The 17,696-nt window shown below is 40.7% G+C and overlaps 1 protein-coding gene across 2 annotated transcripts in view; it reads left to right on the forward strand.

The window, feature by feature from the left end:
• The window catches only part of KCNJ16 (potassium inwardly rectifying channel subfamily J member 16), a 59,706-nt gene extending 43,697 nt beyond the window's left edge, over positions 1-16,009 (forward strand). The window contains exons 1-2 of one of the 2 annotated variants that reach the window (XM_054459527.2): positions 4,454-4,482; positions 13,926-16,009. In XM_054459527.2, coding sequence (XP_054315502.1) covers positions 14,019-15,275 — 1,257 coding nt within the window. In that variant the 5' untranslated portion in view covers positions 4,454-4,482; positions 13,926-14,018 and the 3' untranslated portion in view covers positions 15,276-16,009. Of the gene's footprint in view, positions 1-4,453; positions 4,483-13,925 lie in introns of those variants that run through there. The other variant, XM_054459526.2, reaches the window with a different exon arrangement.
• Positions 16,010-17,696: the final 1,687 nt, after the last annotated feature.

Below are 17,696 nucleotides of genomic sequence, written 5' to 3' on the forward strand. Positions count from 1 at the left end.
GAGGGAAGACTTTCCCTCTAGCCTCAAGTTCGGTAATTCAGTAGAACTTATGATTGTTCAGAACTTGAGTCTATAAAATAAGCTGACAAGAGGCAGATTGTATCAGTCCATTCTTACATTGCTATAAATATCTGAGACTGGGTAATTTAAAACCTAGGTAATTCAAACCTTTTTTAAAGAAAACAATAAGAACACATGGACACAGGGAGGGGAACATCATACACTGGGGCCTGTCGGGAGTTCGGGGGCTAGGGGAGGGATAGCATTAGGAGAAATACCTAATGTAGATTACAGGTTCATGGGTGCAGCAAACCACCATGGCACATATATACCTATGTAACAAACCTGCATGTTCTGCACATGTATCCAAGAACTTAATGTATAATTTAAAAAAAGAAAAAAGAAAAATAAATAAATAAACAAATGCTGAAAAAAAAAGAAAAGATGTTTAATTGGGTCGTAGTTCCGCAGGTTCTCCAGGAAGCATAATGCCAGCACCTGCTTCTGGGGAGGCCTCAGGAAGCTTACAAAATGGTGGAAAGTGAAGGGGGAGCAGGCACATCACATGGTGAAAGCAGGAGCAAGTGAGAGATAGAGTTGAGGAGGGAGGTGCCGCCACTTTTAAATGACCAGATCTCATGAAAACTCACTATCATAAAGACAGCACCAAGCCATGACTGATTCGCCCCCATGATCAAAACACAAAACACCTCCCACCAAGTCCCCCCTCCAGCACTGGGGAATACATTTCAACATGAGATTTGGGTGGGGACAAATACCCAAACTATATCCTGCCCTGGCCCACCCCAAATTTTATTTCCTTCTCCCATTGCAAAATACAATCATTCCTTCCCCCAAATTCCCAAAAGTCTTAACTTATTCTAGCATTAACTCAAAAGTCTAAAGTCTTATCTGAGACAAGGCAAATCCCTTCCACCTATGACAAGTTAGTTACTTCCAAAATACAATAGGGGCATTGTACAAACAGGCGTTGGATAAACATTCCCATTCCAAAAGGAAGAAATTAGTCAAAATAAAAGCTCTACAGGCCCCCCACAAGTTTAAAACTTAGCAGGGCAGTCATAAAATCTTAATGCTCCAAAATAATCTCCTTTGACTCCATGGCCCACATCCAGAGCACACTGGTGCAAGGGGGTAGGTTCACAAGGTCTTGGGCAGCTCCACATCTGTGGCTTTGCAGGGTTTAGTCCCTGAGACTGCTCTCACAGGTTGTTGAATGCATGTAGCTTTTCCATGCGCAAGGTGGAAGTTGCTGGTGGATCTACTCTTCTGGTGTCTGGAGGATGGTGACCCTTTCTCACATCTCCACTAGGCAGTGCACCAGTGGGGACTGTGTATGTGGGCTCCAACCCGTTTCCCTTCTGCCCTTCCCTAGTAGAGGTTCTCTGTGGAGGCTCCACCCCTGCAGCAGGCTTCTGTCTGGGCACCCAAGCTTTCCCATACATCCTCTGAAATCAAGTAAGAGGCTACCAAGCCTCATAACTCTTGCATTCCATGGACCTGCAGGTTTAACACCACATAGAAGCCACGAAGGATTATGGCTTGCACTCTCTGAAACAGCAACTCAAGCAAGCTGTGTCTGGGGCCCTTTGAGTTAAGGCTGGAGCTGGAGTGACCTGGATGCAGGGAGCAGTGTCCCAAGTCTGCACAAAGCAACAGGGCCCTAGGCCCTGCCCACAAAACCATTATTTTCTCCTAGTCCTTTGGGCCTGTGATGGGAGGGGTTTTCTAGAAGATTTCTAAAATTCCTTTGAGGCCTTTTTCCCATCGTGTTGGATATTAGCACTTGGCTCCCATTTAGTTATGGACATATCTCTAACAAGTGGTTGTTTCACAGCCTGCTTGAATTTGTCTCCCCAAAAAGCCTTTTCTTTTCTGCCATTTGGCCTGGCTGCAAATTTTCCAGACTTTTACACTCTGCTTCCCTTTTAAATATAAGTTCCAAATTTAGGTCATTTCTTTGCTCTTGCATCTGAACATAGGCAGTTAGAAGCAGCCATGGTACATCTTGAACAATTTGCTGCTTAGAAATTTCTTCTACCAGATACCTAAATTATCACTATGAAGTTCACACTTCCACAGATCCCTAGGGCACAGGCACAATGCAGCCAAATTCATGCATGAGTCACCTTTGCTCCAGTTCCCAATAAGTTCCTCATTTCCATCTGAGACCATGTCAGCCTAGACTTCATTTTCTGTATCACTATTGGCATTTTAGTCACAACCATGTAACACTAAGCAATTCCAAACTTTCCCTCCTCTTTCTGTCTTCTTCTGAGTCCTCCAAACTCTTCCACCCTCTGTCTGTCACACAGTTTCAAAGCCACTTTCACGTTTTCAGGTGTCTTTGTAGCAATGCCCCACTCTCAGTACCAATTTTCTATATTAGGCTTTTCTTGCATTGCTACAAATACCTAAGACTGGGTAATTTATAAAGAAAAGAAGTTTCATTGGCTCACAGTTATGCAGACTGGACAGTAAGCATAGTGCCTGCATCTGCTTCTGGGGTTGCCTCAGAAAGTTTACAATCATGGAGGAAGGTGAAGGGAGAGCAAGCACTCCACATGGTGAAAGCAGAAGTAAGCAAAAGAGAGAGAGAAGTGTCTGGGGGGAAGAGAGATGCCACACACTTTTATATGACCAGACCTTGCAAGAACTCACTCATGGTCATGAAGACAGCACCAAGCCATGAGAGATCTGTCTGCATGATCCAAACCACCTGGCCCCACGGCAACCCCACCTTCAGCATTAGGGATTACTCAACATGAGATTTGGGCAGGGACAGATATCCAAACTATATCATAGATTAATAGGAGAAAGTGTATATGCATTTATCAAGTGCATTTTCTTTTATAGGAAAGAAAAGTGAATACTCAAGAAACCAGTTAGACTTAAAAGCTTATTATACCATCTTTATAAGGGAGAAGAGAGTGGGAATGTAGACAAGTTAGGGGGTATAAATGATTTGGGGGAAAGATGATGGGGTCCATAGAAGAAGAGGTGACAGTCTGTGACAAAGTTTGTCTGGGTGTGGCATGAACTTCCAGTTACCCCTTCTGGGATATAAGTTAATCTCTGGTTGATAAAACTGGGGGACGGAAGTGGTATCAATGACAATTAAGAAGTTCTTTTTGGAGGATCTATCCCTAGGCAGATAAGGGGATCCCAGAGAAAGACTCTGCCTGCATCTGTTGTCCCACAGAAACTCCAGTTTAATGTAATCAGCTACCAAAGTGGCATGTTTTGGGGTGGCATTTCCTGAACATTTTCAGGAACAATATGTAGCCACAGACCTTAAACAATGGTCTGGCTGTATTCCAATAAAACTTCATTTACAGAAACAACTCAATACTCAGATTTGGCCCTCAGGCTGCAGTTTTCTGACCCCAGCGTTTGTTAGTGAAAAAGGAAGATACGGTGAAGATCTTTACCTATCACAGAATGGTGAGAAGAGTAGTAGGAAATACTTTAGAGAGACGGCCAGATGTTAGATGTATCAATCTGCTTACCATACAGATTATGCAAATTACTCTAATTACAATGGAAAGAAACTGGAGAATTTTAAGCAAAGAGTGACATGTTTTGGCTTTGTTTTGAAAGAGGGCTGGGTGTAGTGGGTCACACCTGTAATCCGAGCACTTCGGGAGGCTGAGGCCGGCAGATCACATGAGGCCACGAGTTCAAGAGCAGCTTGGCCAACATAGTGAAACCCCTAGTGAACATTTTGCTGCTTAGACATTTCTCTACTGAAAAAAAAAAAAAAAAAATACAAAAAATTAGCTGAGTGAGGTGGCACATGCCTGTTGTCCAAGCTACGAGGCTGAGGTATGAGAATTCCTTGAATCTGTTAGGCAGAGGTTGCAGTGTGCCAAAATTATGCCACTGCACTCCAGCCTGGGCAAGAGAGCAAGACTCTGTCTCAAAAGAAAAGAATAGAAAATAGATTGACGTGTAGGAAGGGCAAAAATAGCAGACCTCTTAGAAGTTGTTGCCACGGCCTACTGAAGATATAGTGGTTTTGACAACAGTGAGAATTGAGTAGATTTAATATCTACTTAGAAGTGAACTAAAGGGCTTGCTGGTAGTTGGCATGATGATTTAAGGGAGAGTCATGAGACCATATGCTTGCATATCGGATACTTTTTTTTTTTTTTTTTTGAGAAGAAGTTTTGCTGTGTCGCCCAGGCTGGAGTGCAGTAGCACTATCTCAGCTCACTGCAAGCTCCACCTCGCAGGTTCACACCGTTCTCCTGCCTCAGTCTCCCAAGTAGCTGGAATTACAGGCACCTGCCACCACGCCCGGCTAATTTTTTTACTTTTTTTACTAGAGACAGGGTTTCACCATGTTGGCCAGGCTGGTCTCATACTCCTGACCTCAGATGATCCACCCACCTTGGCCTCCCAAAGTGCTGGAATTATAGGCGTGAGTCACCGTGCCTGGCCAGAATACTTTTTAAAAAGGTACATGTAATTAAATTTTAACTGATTTTTGTTGTTGATATTGTTCAAGCAACAAAAATTATCCCTGGTTAACGCCAGCAGAAGAAAACATTATTGAAAAGATAACAGTTTGGCTTATAGCATCAAATATAAGAAGATACAATCTGATTTGAGCAGAAACAAGAGGAAAGGCAAAATAACAATCTTGTCTCAGAGAGCGCCTCGTAAGGAGCTGTAACTTGCCTCTCTCTTTCAACACTTAGATGTGCACCACCTCACCACTGGCCTCTTGACTGCCTGCCATTCCCTTAAATAATAGGAGTCAGCAACTCTGTGTCACTTCCTCAAGATTCGGTCTAGTTTGTGAAGTTCTGATTGGCCACTCCTAGGTCATGTGGCCCTGCTGCACATGAAGGGTGAGAAAGCACTGTAGTGAGAGGTGGCTTCTGATACCTTCTCTAGCCTCATCCTAATCCCAGTCATGATCATCTCTTACCTCATTGTTGAAACAGTTTTCTGGTTTACCTCCCTCCTTCTGCTCTTAAATTTCCCCCAACTGATTTTCCAATGGACAGCCGGCATGATCTTGTACAAATGCAAAAGTTATCATGCAATGCCCTTGGTTCAGATATTTCAATAGCTTTCACTGTTCTTAGGAGAAAGACCCAAATCTTTACCTATGAGATATTTTATGCTCTGGTTCTCTCTTTCTAGCCTCAATTCTCCCTCATTTCAACCCATGCCCACATTCAGGTCCTTGGAAAGCATGTCCTATGCACCTTTGAAAAGATATTGAAAAGGTAACAGTTTAGCTTATAGCATCAAATGTAAGAAGACAGAATCTGATTTGAGCAGAAGCAAGAGGCAAGAAGCCTTTGCATGAGTCATGGAGCCTTTGCAAATATTGTTTTCTCTGCCTGGGAAACATTTTTGCTTCCTCTCCTTATTAATTCCTCTTCCTCTTTCAGATTATAGCTTGGACATGCATCTCTCCCAGACTGGATAAGGCCCTGTATGATAAGCTATCAGAGGAGAGAGATTTACTGAAGTTAAGGGATGACTATAAATAAAAGAGAGCTTCCCAGGTGCTAGCTATTATGCGCTTTCATTTTATGTCATTCATTCCTCACAAAAACATTTTGAGATACATTGACTATTGTCCCCATGATTTCAATAAATATAATGAGGCTTACAGATGCTGATTCCATGCAGCTAAGATGTGGCAAAAAAAATAAATGAGAATCCAAGTCTTTGATCTTCATATTCCTGCCCTTCTGACTATTCTGCTATTAGACCATATTCTGGAGCTTGGACTGTACCCATGGTAGCAGGAGGAGAGATACTTACATTTCAGGTTTAGAAATGATTGCTCTGGATGAAAGAGGCAATAAATGAGTTGAAAGGCTGTTATGGAAACCAGGTGAAGCCAGGTGAGAGGTCGGGAAAGCCTGCATTCAATGATAAAATGCAGATGCGTTCCTGTAATGATAACTTCTTATGAGAACCAGGTCTTAAAATTAGCTTAGAAAGAGGGAGGCTGCAGCCAAATTACACCTATAAATAGGGAGAGCCTTAACAACTAGACAGTAACTGCACCTCAAACAAATAAGATAGGGAGCAAGGTATGAGTTGAGAGCATTTTAACCTAAGGCTAGGAATGAAGAGCTCACTCTGAACTTGAATGTCAGGCCCTGGGCCAAACCTTCTTGGATGGCCCTGGTTCAACAGTAACCTCCCTCCTTGCTCCAGGCCCTTCTCCATAGTATCACTTTATTTTGTGTCCTCCATGATAGTTACTACTATCAGAGATTGTTCCTTTGTATGGTTTTCATGTTTGTTGATACCCGCCTCTCCAATGTAAACTGCAATTCTGTTTTCCGGTGCCTAAAAGTGGATGGGCCTGTCACATAGTAGGAACTCATTTTTTTAAAAAAACTGAATGAAAAGAAAACAAGAATGAAAATAATAAGTAGCAAATACTCCCATGGGGAATATAGAGGCTGTTGGGGGAAGTGCTTTCCTTACACAATGAAAAGAGACTGAGCTGTGGTCTTTTAAAGGAACATCAGATCTCATGTTATCTGACTTCTTTGCCAACCCAGATCCAGCTCAAGGTAAAACTCTAAGCAACTCGGGCTAACATCCAACCAAGACAGGGATGGGCAGGCTGATTTTCAAGATGAGAATAAGAGAAAGTTTCAGAACTGTCTTAGTAAAACATGGACACACAATTTAAGACAAAGAATAAGCATGATAATCACCTTGTGGATTTCTTTAGCCTGTTAACTTTGCTAATCTTGTCAGTCCTGTCTCCTTTAGGCTCGTTCCTAAAGTGATACATAGCAAAGGAGTAAACAGTAATAAAATTTTTAAACTGAGTTGAATAGATGGGTGTGTGTTTGTGTGTGTGTGTGTGTGTGTGTGTTCAGATATGAGTGTTGACAACAAGGAGCACGGGATGTCCCATGTAGTGATGGTTGTAAAAAGAAAGGAAAGTTGGCTGGGCACAGTGGCTCACATCTGTAATCCAACACTTTGGGAGGCCGAGGCTGGAGGATTGCTTGAGGTCAGGAGTTCAAGACCAGCCTGGGCAACACAGCGGGACCCTATCTCTAAAAATAAATAAAAAATTAGCCAGGCATAGTGGCACACATCTACAGTCCCAGCTACTTACTTGGGAGGCTGAGGTGGGAAGACGGCTTCAGCCCATGAGATCGAGGCTGCAGTGAGCTCTCTGATCATGCCACTGCACTCCAGCTTAGGTGACAGAGCAAGATCCTGTTTCAAAAAAAAAAAAAAAAAAAAAGGAGAGGAAAGAAATAAAAGTCACCTTGTCCCTGGGGCTTTGAGGAACTAGTGAAAGGACAGAAAAGTGGCCCAGGTTGCTTTGTGGTAGGAAACAGTGGTACTATTCCTGAGCTTAGATAGAAATATATACTGGGAACCACAGGCTCTCTGCCAGTGTCCTGCCAGTGGAGCACCCTTTGAGGAGTGAAAGCAAGTGTTCTGATATTCTACAGAGGATGAAACACAGTTCTCATGGTGTTACTGGAAAAGGCTCCTCATCCAGACCCCAAGTGAGGGTTCTTGGATCTTGCGCAAGAAAGAATTCGGGGCCAGTCCACAAAGAAAAGTGAAAAAAGTTAATTAAGAAAACAAAGGAATGGGCCAGGTGCGGTGGCTTCACGCCTGTAATCCCACCACCTTGGGAGTCCAAGGAGAGTGGATCACGAGGTGAAGAGATTGAGACCATCTGGCCAACATGGTGAAACCCCGTCTCTACTAAAAATACAAAAGAAATTAGCTGGGCGTGCTGGCGGGCACCTGTAGTCCCAGCTACTCGGGAGGCTGAGGCAGGAGAATTGCTTGAACCCAGGAGGTAGAGGTTGCAGTGAGCCGAGATCGCACCACTGCACTCCAGCCTGGAGGCAGAGCAAGTCTCCGTCTCAAAAAAAAGAAAAATAGAAAACAGAGGAATGAAAGAATAAAGAATAGCTACTGTATAGACAGGGCAGAGCATTCCCAAAAGCAAGAGGAGGAACATGCCCACCTTGGGTGCAATGCTTTTATATATATCAGATAACTAAGCAAAAAAATCATGGGGGAGATGTGCTTTACTACAAGAGCTTTTGACAAAGGATTGTTAATTTTTGTGTAACTACAGTCTTCTGCAAGAATTTATATTATTATCTTTAAAGTGAAACTGATTCTTAGTTTAAGAATGCTTTTGTTCTTAAGATATCAGGACATCAGGACATTTCCTGGGTCTGTTAGGTCGTAGGTCTGTTCAGTAAACATGATTAACTTATTCTCTTAACTGTAAATATCCTGTTAACTAAGAATGCCTAACCTCCTGGGGAATACAACCCAGCAGGTCTGAGCTTCATTTTACCCAGCTCCTACTCCAAGATGGAGTCCCCCTGGTTTGAATGCCTTTGACAATGGGGTTCAGATTCAAACAATAATTATTGAATGACTCTTGTATGCCTGGCACATTAAAAGGTGGCTTCCCATTCATTATCTCATTCAAACTTCACAGTAATTTGGTGACACAGCTATCATAACCTTATTTCATGAATGAGTACCATGAGGCTCACAGAAAAGTTATTTCCACAAGATGCCCAGGAAGTTGAGGGCAGACCTGGAACTGGGGTCCCCTCCTAATTCAGGCCCTCTCTGCAATACCGAAAACAATTTTATTTTAGACTATTTATTAGATTGCTGCAAAATAATTGTGGTTTTAAGTTTTGCACCAACCTAATATTAAGGGAATTTGACTTCTAAACTCGGTAACTTAAAATTATAATTTATATTGTTTTGGTGCAATCTTGACATCCAGAACCATGGAGAAACGTAACCCCAGATTCTACATTTCTTCTACTTCTTTATGAAACAGTATTTGGGGAGAGGTAGGATTTATAATCAGGATGTAGATACTACTTAGGGAAAAACAGGGCTAGAAACAGGATCTCCAGATAACATTACTAGTGATGCTGTTACACTGGATTTCTTCGCAGCTCCAGCTTTCCTTTAGTTGTTTGCTCATAACATATTATAACCCCTTTCTATAGTAAACTGGCACAAGGTTTTCTTAAATTGATTCAGGAGGAGAAACTGTAAAGTTATATCAGGAGAGGGGTAAAATCCACATTCACCAAAATGGTGGATTAGGGTTAGAGGTTAGAGTTGAGAGGGAGAAGAGAACAGAAAGGGAAGAAAAGGTGTAGGACACCCTGCTCTGGGGATGAGAAGTAAACCTGAGAATGCCACTGACTTGTCACCAAAGGAGAAACTGAAGTTAGAGAGTCAGGGAGTATTTGGAGAAGCGTGGACAATTATCTAGCAGGTTCTGGGTAAAGCGAGAGTTCAGTGGCCGAATGAGAGCTACACCTAAGCGGGTCTGAATATCTTAGTAATTCTACGGCAAGGGCAAGAAGTTGTAAAACAGGTTTTGAGCAAAATAGCCACATAGCCTAATTTGGCCCGGCATTGTCCTAACTCTTAATACCTCTCTCTCTCTTTGCTCCTCAGCACCCAAAGCCCACCCAAATGTACCATCCAACTGCACCTTCCTCTACTGGCCTACTCTTCACCTACCCTGGGTCCCATCCTCCACTGTCTCCTCCTCCTCCTCCCTCAGAGCTCCACCTAAGGCTGTCTTCAAAGGCAATGACCTGCATACAGAATTAGGCCATCTCTTCTACTCTCCACCCCATCAGCTCTCAAATTTCCACCAAAACTTATCTCATCTTATAGTTGTCAGGAAAGCAACTTGAATACTGGTGACTTCATGTGTTAACTACCTCAGGTCCTTTATATGGTAAAGAAGGCACTCGTTACCTCAAACACCACAGACATTCAGAATTGAATTTGTTGAAGAAATTTTGGACCTTTTTTGTGGTGCATCTCAAAGTATACAAAGCACACACTTCATATTAATATATTATGTTAAGTAGATGATAGAGAAAAGATCCAGTTTTATCACCAGTGTCTTAACCACTGTGTTGTGCCCTCGGTATAAGCTTACCTTTGAAGAGCAATCTACAAGAGGAGTTTACCTGGTAAGTCGCTGAATATGAGAGGAGGTGGCAAAATGGCAGAGGAATTGCTTCAAAATTGATGAGTCTGATTGAGATGCTTTTGTGTATTGGAAACGGGGACAAATAAGCAGGATGTGCATTTGTTATGTTGAGAATGTTCCTTGCTGTGTTTATAGCTTATTTGAAATGTACTAAATTATTAAAAGTTTCTCCTTAAATACACACAAAGATTTAGAAAGCTGAGGCCTAAAAGTAAATCCTACTAGTCACAGTAGATTAAGAAATGTTTCTATATCTGAGCTTAAGACCATGAGTAAGATGTGAGAAAAGTGGTTATCAGGGTTGGGGTTACTGACCCTTCTAACTTCCCCTCTCTCAGACCTCCTCGTGGGATGAAGTAAATCAGGGAGTCTCTCGCTGCTTTCCTCAGTGTCTGTGGGCATTTAATAAACGTTGATGGAAACGCTTCACCATCCTGAGTGCACTGCCTCTTCTCTAGCCTCATCTATAAAAAAACTCTAAGTTATTTCTAAGCCAAGAAATGGCTATGCTTTTACTACCTTTGTCATTATTATATGGCAGAATAGACCTTACCTGATTCAGCGTTTTCCTTCGAGCTTCATATTCTACAGCTTTGTAATGATAGTTGATAGCAATTTTCATTTGCGATAAAAAAATAAACGTTTAAACCAATGAAATAGCTGCAAGCCTGTTATATCGGTTCGAACCCCAAGAGCGCGCCAACAAACACCACAAGGCGGTGTGGAGCAACACGCTGTTCTAATGAGCCCCTGGGTGCAGACGAGCTGAGGCCTACAATGGCGTCAGCACCAAATGAGTATGGGGCAGGGGTTTATAGAGTCTCCTGTAAACAGGAAGTGTCTCAGTCTGACGTAACTGCTACGCAGTACGCGGACGGCCTCTTTCTCCGTCTTCAGCGGGTACGTGTCTCCTGCGCAGCCCTCTTCCTGCTTCTGCTATCTTGCTGACGCAGGCTGCTGGCTCAAGTGGTCTTGAGCCTTGGGACTGGGCCTGAGAAGGGAGGAGTTATTCACCCCCCACCCTGCAGCTTCCAGCCCCAGGGGAAAGTCATTCAATAGCCACCATCAGTTTCTACGGAGCAACGTGCAAAAAAATTACAAAAGTAGGAACATTGCAAATGCTTTCTCATGGCGGAATTGATGGCGACAAGAAAATTACGAAAGCATCGAAGCACTTTTAAGGCTGAGTTTTAATCCTAAGAAACACAAATGCTAAATATAAAATTCCAATCAATCAACAAGTGCTAGCCTCGATTATTTAATGGTAAACAGTTGGAAAAAAAGCTCAAATTAACACGAAATACTAAATAAGAGACTAATAAATATTTCATCTAGTCAGTGTGACAAAAAGGCCTCCATAAACTTCTTTGCTCATTGGGTAGGCTGAGAAATGGGTCAGATTGGATATGATTTATTTGGTTACAGTTGATCATTTGGCCTAAAGACAAATGCGTCTTTTAAAAAATGCGTTATTTATATGGTTGGAGATTCAAGAAAAGGATAAGTGTATAGACCTAAACAGAATCTGAATGCTTGTCTTTGGCTAAGTTGAAGTTAATGATCACAATAATGAACCACATCAGGAAACATGGTGAGCTTGGGGCCGAATTTTCAGTTGTAACTTGTACCTCTCAAATTGTTACATTATTCAACAATACATTTTCCACACACTCAAATTTGTTCACTTGTAACTTGTATTAATTGAAAATTCATTCACTTTGGAAGGTGTTTTGAAAGAGGCTTGTTTATAGCAGTTGCTGGTACCCCTGGAATTCAAAATGATGCCAATTGAATGCCATTTCAAATAAAACCTTTTATTTATTTATTTATTTATTTATTTATTGGCAGCAGAAAAGAGCAGTCACACAGTAGCTCTTGATTTGTGAACAGTGTTTTCTAACTCTCAGACTCCCACCATGTATGTAGTTCCCTTGAAGGAACTAGGTTGGACACATTTAACAAGAAAATAATTCTATCTCCATATCTGCTTTTTAATTTGAAATCATATGGGCCTTTGATTATACTTCATCCCATTCTCATGCCTCCTATGATCAGTTGAGAGGGTGAACACTGAGAACCCTACAGCAGCTTCTTCTGTTTGTAAAATATTGTTCAATGACAAGTCAGACAGATAGAAACCTCCAAAGCGTGGTGGCAATATTGTGGACAAAATTTGTGAAAATATTTTACACTGGACCTTCCAGTAAGCATTTTCGCAGCCCTGGGTCACATCCTGAAATTATACAGTTGGATCCCCCCAAATCGGGTTGAAGTGCTGACAAAGGAGAGGATGTAACAGATCAAAACTGATCTGGATGATGGGTGAGTGAAGTGGCCAACAGGCAGGTAGAGGACAGAGATAAACCCATACATGCCTTATAGGAGTTCTTGGCTTTACGCGGAGTCCATCCTTGTAAGTGGTGCATTAAACAAAGAGTTTATTGTAAAGTGGGCCTGATCCCTGGAGGAAAAGAAAATTGATTCTTTTTCACTGGAGGGAAGTTAACTCTTTCTGTCCTTTTGCAGCAGAGAAGGTGCTGAACACGTAGTGATGAATTTCCCTGGTTCGTTCCAAGGGGTCTTTATGTCAGGAATAGTATTTGTTCATACTGCATTTTCTATGTAATAGAGAGGCAGGATTCCCTAAAGTCCCCGCGTTATAATCCCTTCATCCCATCTAGCACAGGTAGACTGTGTAAAACACATATTCTAATAGTTACTAAGCTATTAAAATTGGCTACAATACTTCTATTTTTGTTTGTTTTGCATAGGAGTAACTCAAGATGATTTTGATGTTGCAGTTCTAAATTTCACTTTGACTTGAGCTGGGAAATCCTTTGGCCTATTATACCATGGACGCTAAAAATGATAAGAGCTGCATGTTCTGCCTTGATGTTTTCAAGACTGAATTTGGAGGGAGAAAAATTATTTTGCCTAAGGATGTCTGTGAAAGTATCAGGAAAACACTGAAAAGCCGGAGAGAAGGGTTCAATTGTAGCATGCTCCCTTTAAGAGGGAAACGAGATTAGCAACTTTGGCAAATTTGGGACTCTATTCAGAGGGAAAGAGAAGTGCTGCCAGTGTCAAAAAAAAAAAAAAAAAAAAAAAAAAAAAAGGATGAATGTTATGAGACAAAGGCAGAGGCAATTTTACACCTTTCTGAAAGCTTACCTGGGAGTAGTTTTAGCTACACTGAGGTTAAGAAAGATGCATTTTTTTTTTTTTAATCTTCTTTCAAGACTAAAGGTAGAGCTAGGGGGAAATGAGTTTAATGTGAAGTAGTACCCCTGTCAGTTCTGTTTGTCCTGGGAAGTATACAAGGAAGAAAAGCCTCCGTGGAAGAGAGAGCAAGCACCAGGTGCTGAAGGTGAGGGATTACCTATTACACTAACAATTATGAAAGTTACATTATGATATGAAAGTAGAAACTCTTTATTGCATCCTTCTTTTAAGGAAAAACCTGATTTAAACAGTTAGGAAGCTTATGACTGCTAGACACATATCTGAATTGTATTTTGCCTTTTCATATTAGCAATTACTTTTTTTTCTAAATGCCCTCATGCAAGAAGAGTTTACAAAAATAAAGCAGATTTTTTTTTTATATCAGGTCAGAAAAGTTAGTGAGGCATCATTTGGGATAATCACAGTGTTTACCCAAGCCTTATTCATATATAAAAATGTTATTTTCTCTAATTGCATATTTTGCCTCTATAATGACTGGTTAAATTCTAAACTGAAATGAGTAATCAATACTGTGCAGCTAATGTTCAGATGAAGTCGTAGCTATTTTAGATGGTATGACACTGCTCCAAATTTGGCAAATTGCTATAAAGATGGACATTGAAAGCTAAAAAGTGTGTTTTTGTTTGTTGTTGTTTTTTAGGTTCTAACTGAAAACCCAAACCAAGAAATAGCAACAAGTCTAGAATTCTTACTACTACAAAACTCACCTGGATCCCTAAGGGCACAGCAAAGAATGAGCTATTACGGCAGCAGCTATCATATTGTCAATGTGGACCCAAAATACCCAGGCTACCCGCCAGAGCACATTATAGCTGAGAAGAGAAGAGCAAGAAGACGATTACTTCACAAAGATGGCAGCTGTAATGTCTACTTCAAGCACATTTTTGGAGAATGGGGAAGCTATGTGGTCGACATCTTCACCACTCTTGTGGACACCAAGTGGCGCCATATGTTTGTGATATTTTCTTTATCTTATATTCTCTCGTGGTTGATATTTGGCTCTGTCTTTTGGCTCATAGCCTTTCATCATGGCGATCTATTAAATGATCCAGACATCACACCTTGTGTTGACAACGTCCATTCTTTCACAGGGGCCTTTTTGTTCTCCCTAGAGACCCAAACCACCATAGGATATGGTTATCGCTGTGTTACTGAAGAATGTTCTGTGGCTGTGCTCATGGTGATCCTCCAGTCCATCTTAAGTTGCATCATAAATACCTTTATCATTGGAGCTGCCTTGGCCAAAATGGCAACTGCTCGAAAGAGAGCCCAAACCATTCGTTTCAGCTACTTTGCACTTATAGGCATGAGAGATGGGAAGCTTTGCCTCATGTGGCGCATTGGTGATTTTCGGCCAAACCACGTGGTGGAAGGAACAGTGAGAGCCCAACTTCTCCGCTACACAGAAGACAGTGAAGGGAGAATGACAATGGCATTTAAAGACCTCAAATTAGTCAATGACCAAATCATCCTGGTCACCCCGGTGACTATTGTCCACGAAATTGATCATGAGAGCCCTCTATATGCTCTTGACCGCAAAGCAGTAGCCAAAGATAACTTTGAGATTTTGGTGACATTTATCTATACTGGTGATTCCACTGGAACATCTCACCAATCTAGAAGCTCCTATGTTCCCCGAGAAATTCTCTGGGGCCATAGATTTAATGATGTCTTGGAAGTTAAGAGGAAGTATTACAAAGTGAACTGCTTACAGTTTGAAGGAAGTGTGGAAGTATATGCCCCCTTTTGCAGTGCCAAGCAATTGGACTGGAAAGACCAGCAGCTCCACATAGAAAAAGCACCACCAGGTCGAGAATCCTGCACATCAGACACCAAGGTGAGACGAAGGTCATTTAGTGCAGTTGCCATTGTCAGCAGCTGTGAAAACCCTGAGGAGACCACCACTTCCGCCACACATGAATACAGGGAAACACCTTATCAGAAAGCTCTCCTGACTTTAAACAGAATCTCTGTAGAATCCCAAATGTAGTCCTAAATTGCGATTATGAGGGCTACCACTGAATCATTTTATCTTCCAGCCAATCAAGTCATTGTAAACATGGCTTTTTTGAAAGTGTTATAGCTACGTTTTATGATGATGCTGGGTAAGTAGAGTAAGTTAAACTGGGTAAAAGATAATCTAAAAATTCCATAGTTCTCAGTTATTAAAATTTTTCTTGTTAGCCAATGTTGTATTAAGAATGCTATTAAGAAGCCTAATTGATTAAAATTTATCTTTTTTATTATCTTACATACTTGTATCTTCAGTTGGAGGTGTAGTATTCAAAAAATGGGGAATGAAGACAGGAAGGAGGCTGGAATAAATAAAAATAAAAATAGACAAGTAAGACAGCATAAATAATACATTTTTAAATATGTCAACATTGATAATACAATGAAGATTTGCCCTAAAAAGTATCATATCTAACCAAGATATGCAAAAGATGCATTCAGTAAGCTGTAATGTTGAGAAATATAACTGTGAAATCAGCTCACCATTTCAAGTCACTAGGTTCGCCACTTGGACTGTCTTGGTTTCAGCGAGCATAGCGAGTGGCTGTAAGAAATTGTCCATGCCACCAGTTCCATTGCCTCTTGCCCAGGTAGTGATCAATGAGAGCTAGAAGCGATTTTCTTCTCTAACAGATGAGGCAGAAGAAAAGTTAACAATATTTAGAGCAGCATTTCTCTCTTAAAGTCCGTGGTTGACTCCAACAAATGGAGACCAGAAACAAGGCAACCACGACCTTGCTAGGTTCTCTGAGAAGGGGACTTTCTATGTTCATGTCCCACCTTCCTGCAGGACATGACCAAGGGACAGGATCATACAGATGACGTGAGAGGATGGTTAGCAGCGATAAACATTCTCAGACCCTCGGAGAGAAACCGTTGCTAGCTTGCAGGTCCCGAAAGATTGCAACTTTGGCTGCTACATAAAGGATAGAACCTTTTTGGGGAGAGGGTGGGGAGGGAGATATTTATTTGTGCCCAGAAGCAGTTATGTATGCTTCTTGTCTTGGTTACCACACAAGATACAAATGACTCGAGTTGTGGATTGCGAGAAACTCTTTTATTAAACTTGGAACAACCATTTAAATGAAGGATTTTGTGAGATAGAATTCGATTAAAGTGATTTTAATGCACAGTAAGTGGATAATCTGAGTACAATGAAATTTCTTAAGTTTTAGAACCTGAGATAAAATTGTATACTCTACTTTCATGTTAAAATACGTTAATCATGATTACTTTAAGCCCACATCCACTGGCCTATGAGTAAAGAGTCACTTTAAACTTTATAAATCAAAGAGATATTAGGTACATTCAGAATTATTTGTGTTTTGTTTTGTTTTACATTGTTGCTGCACTGGCAATAAGTATGTGGCACTGTTTTTATTTGTTTATTTTATTTAAATACACACCCAGACACACACACACACCCAGTTTTTGCTTTTTCTGGAAAATCTTTCTCTCTCTCTCCATGTAAATTAAAACGCACAAGTGAATGAAGTAATTATATATGCCAAGATTATAAATACAAGTAAAATATATAGGTATAGGTAGATAGAGTGCCTTTCTGTTTCTTTTCTTTTTTCTTTTTTTGTTTTTCCTTCCTTTCTTCCCTCTTCCCCCTCATCCTTCCCTTTCTCCTTCTTTTCCCTTTTTTTTTTTTTTTTTTTTTTTGGCCTGGGAGTAATAAAGTTACTTTTTAAATGCACGTATGCAGTCTTTTATTCCTATTGTTTTATGGATAAGAGATTTGTTCAGGTCAAAAGTTGCAAAACTGTTCTGAAGCTTAATATTAGAGACCCAAGTAAGATTGTTTTTAGTCTTGCTTGAGGAATGCACACTCCATTTAAAAAATTATGCACTCTGTAGATTTGGATTTTACAGCAGCAATTACTTGGCTAAATTAGAGTACTGCAATCTTGTAAGTAGAAAACAGCCACCATGACAATAAACAAAAACACTTAAAAATATTTTTAGCTTGTTTTACCTACATCTAGTTTCATTTCACCTTACTTTGCTTTGTTGACTCTGCTACCGCTGATGTTTGCCTTGTCAATACCAGAATAGGGGCATCAATGTCCCGTGAAATACATTTGTTGTTCTATGAGCCTCTATAATCAAATGCTTGTACTCAGAAGAGAGTTTAAAATCAGCATTTCTATGTAATATATATCTCTAATAATCTGTGTAATTTTATAACATACTTTGACAACCCCAATGAGTTACTTAATAATAAAGATCTTAAAATAATGCAAAAAGTGTGTGCATATACCTATATTTTCAGTGGTATAAGTTCTGTTTGCTGATGTGGTCAGCATTGGGTACAGTGCACCAAAAATAAGAATGCTGCTTCATAGAAATAGAACATAGGCAGCATTGTAAAGCATTTTTATGGTTTTTTTTA

The sequence above is a fragment of the Pongo pygmaeus genome, chromosome 19, assembly GCF_028885625.2.
Source record: "Pongo pygmaeus isolate AG05252 chromosome 19, NHGRI_mPonPyg2-v2.0_pri, whole genome shotgun sequence".
NCBI classification, from domain to species: Eukaryota; Metazoa; Chordata; class Mammalia; order Primates; family Hominidae; genus Pongo; species Pongo pygmaeus.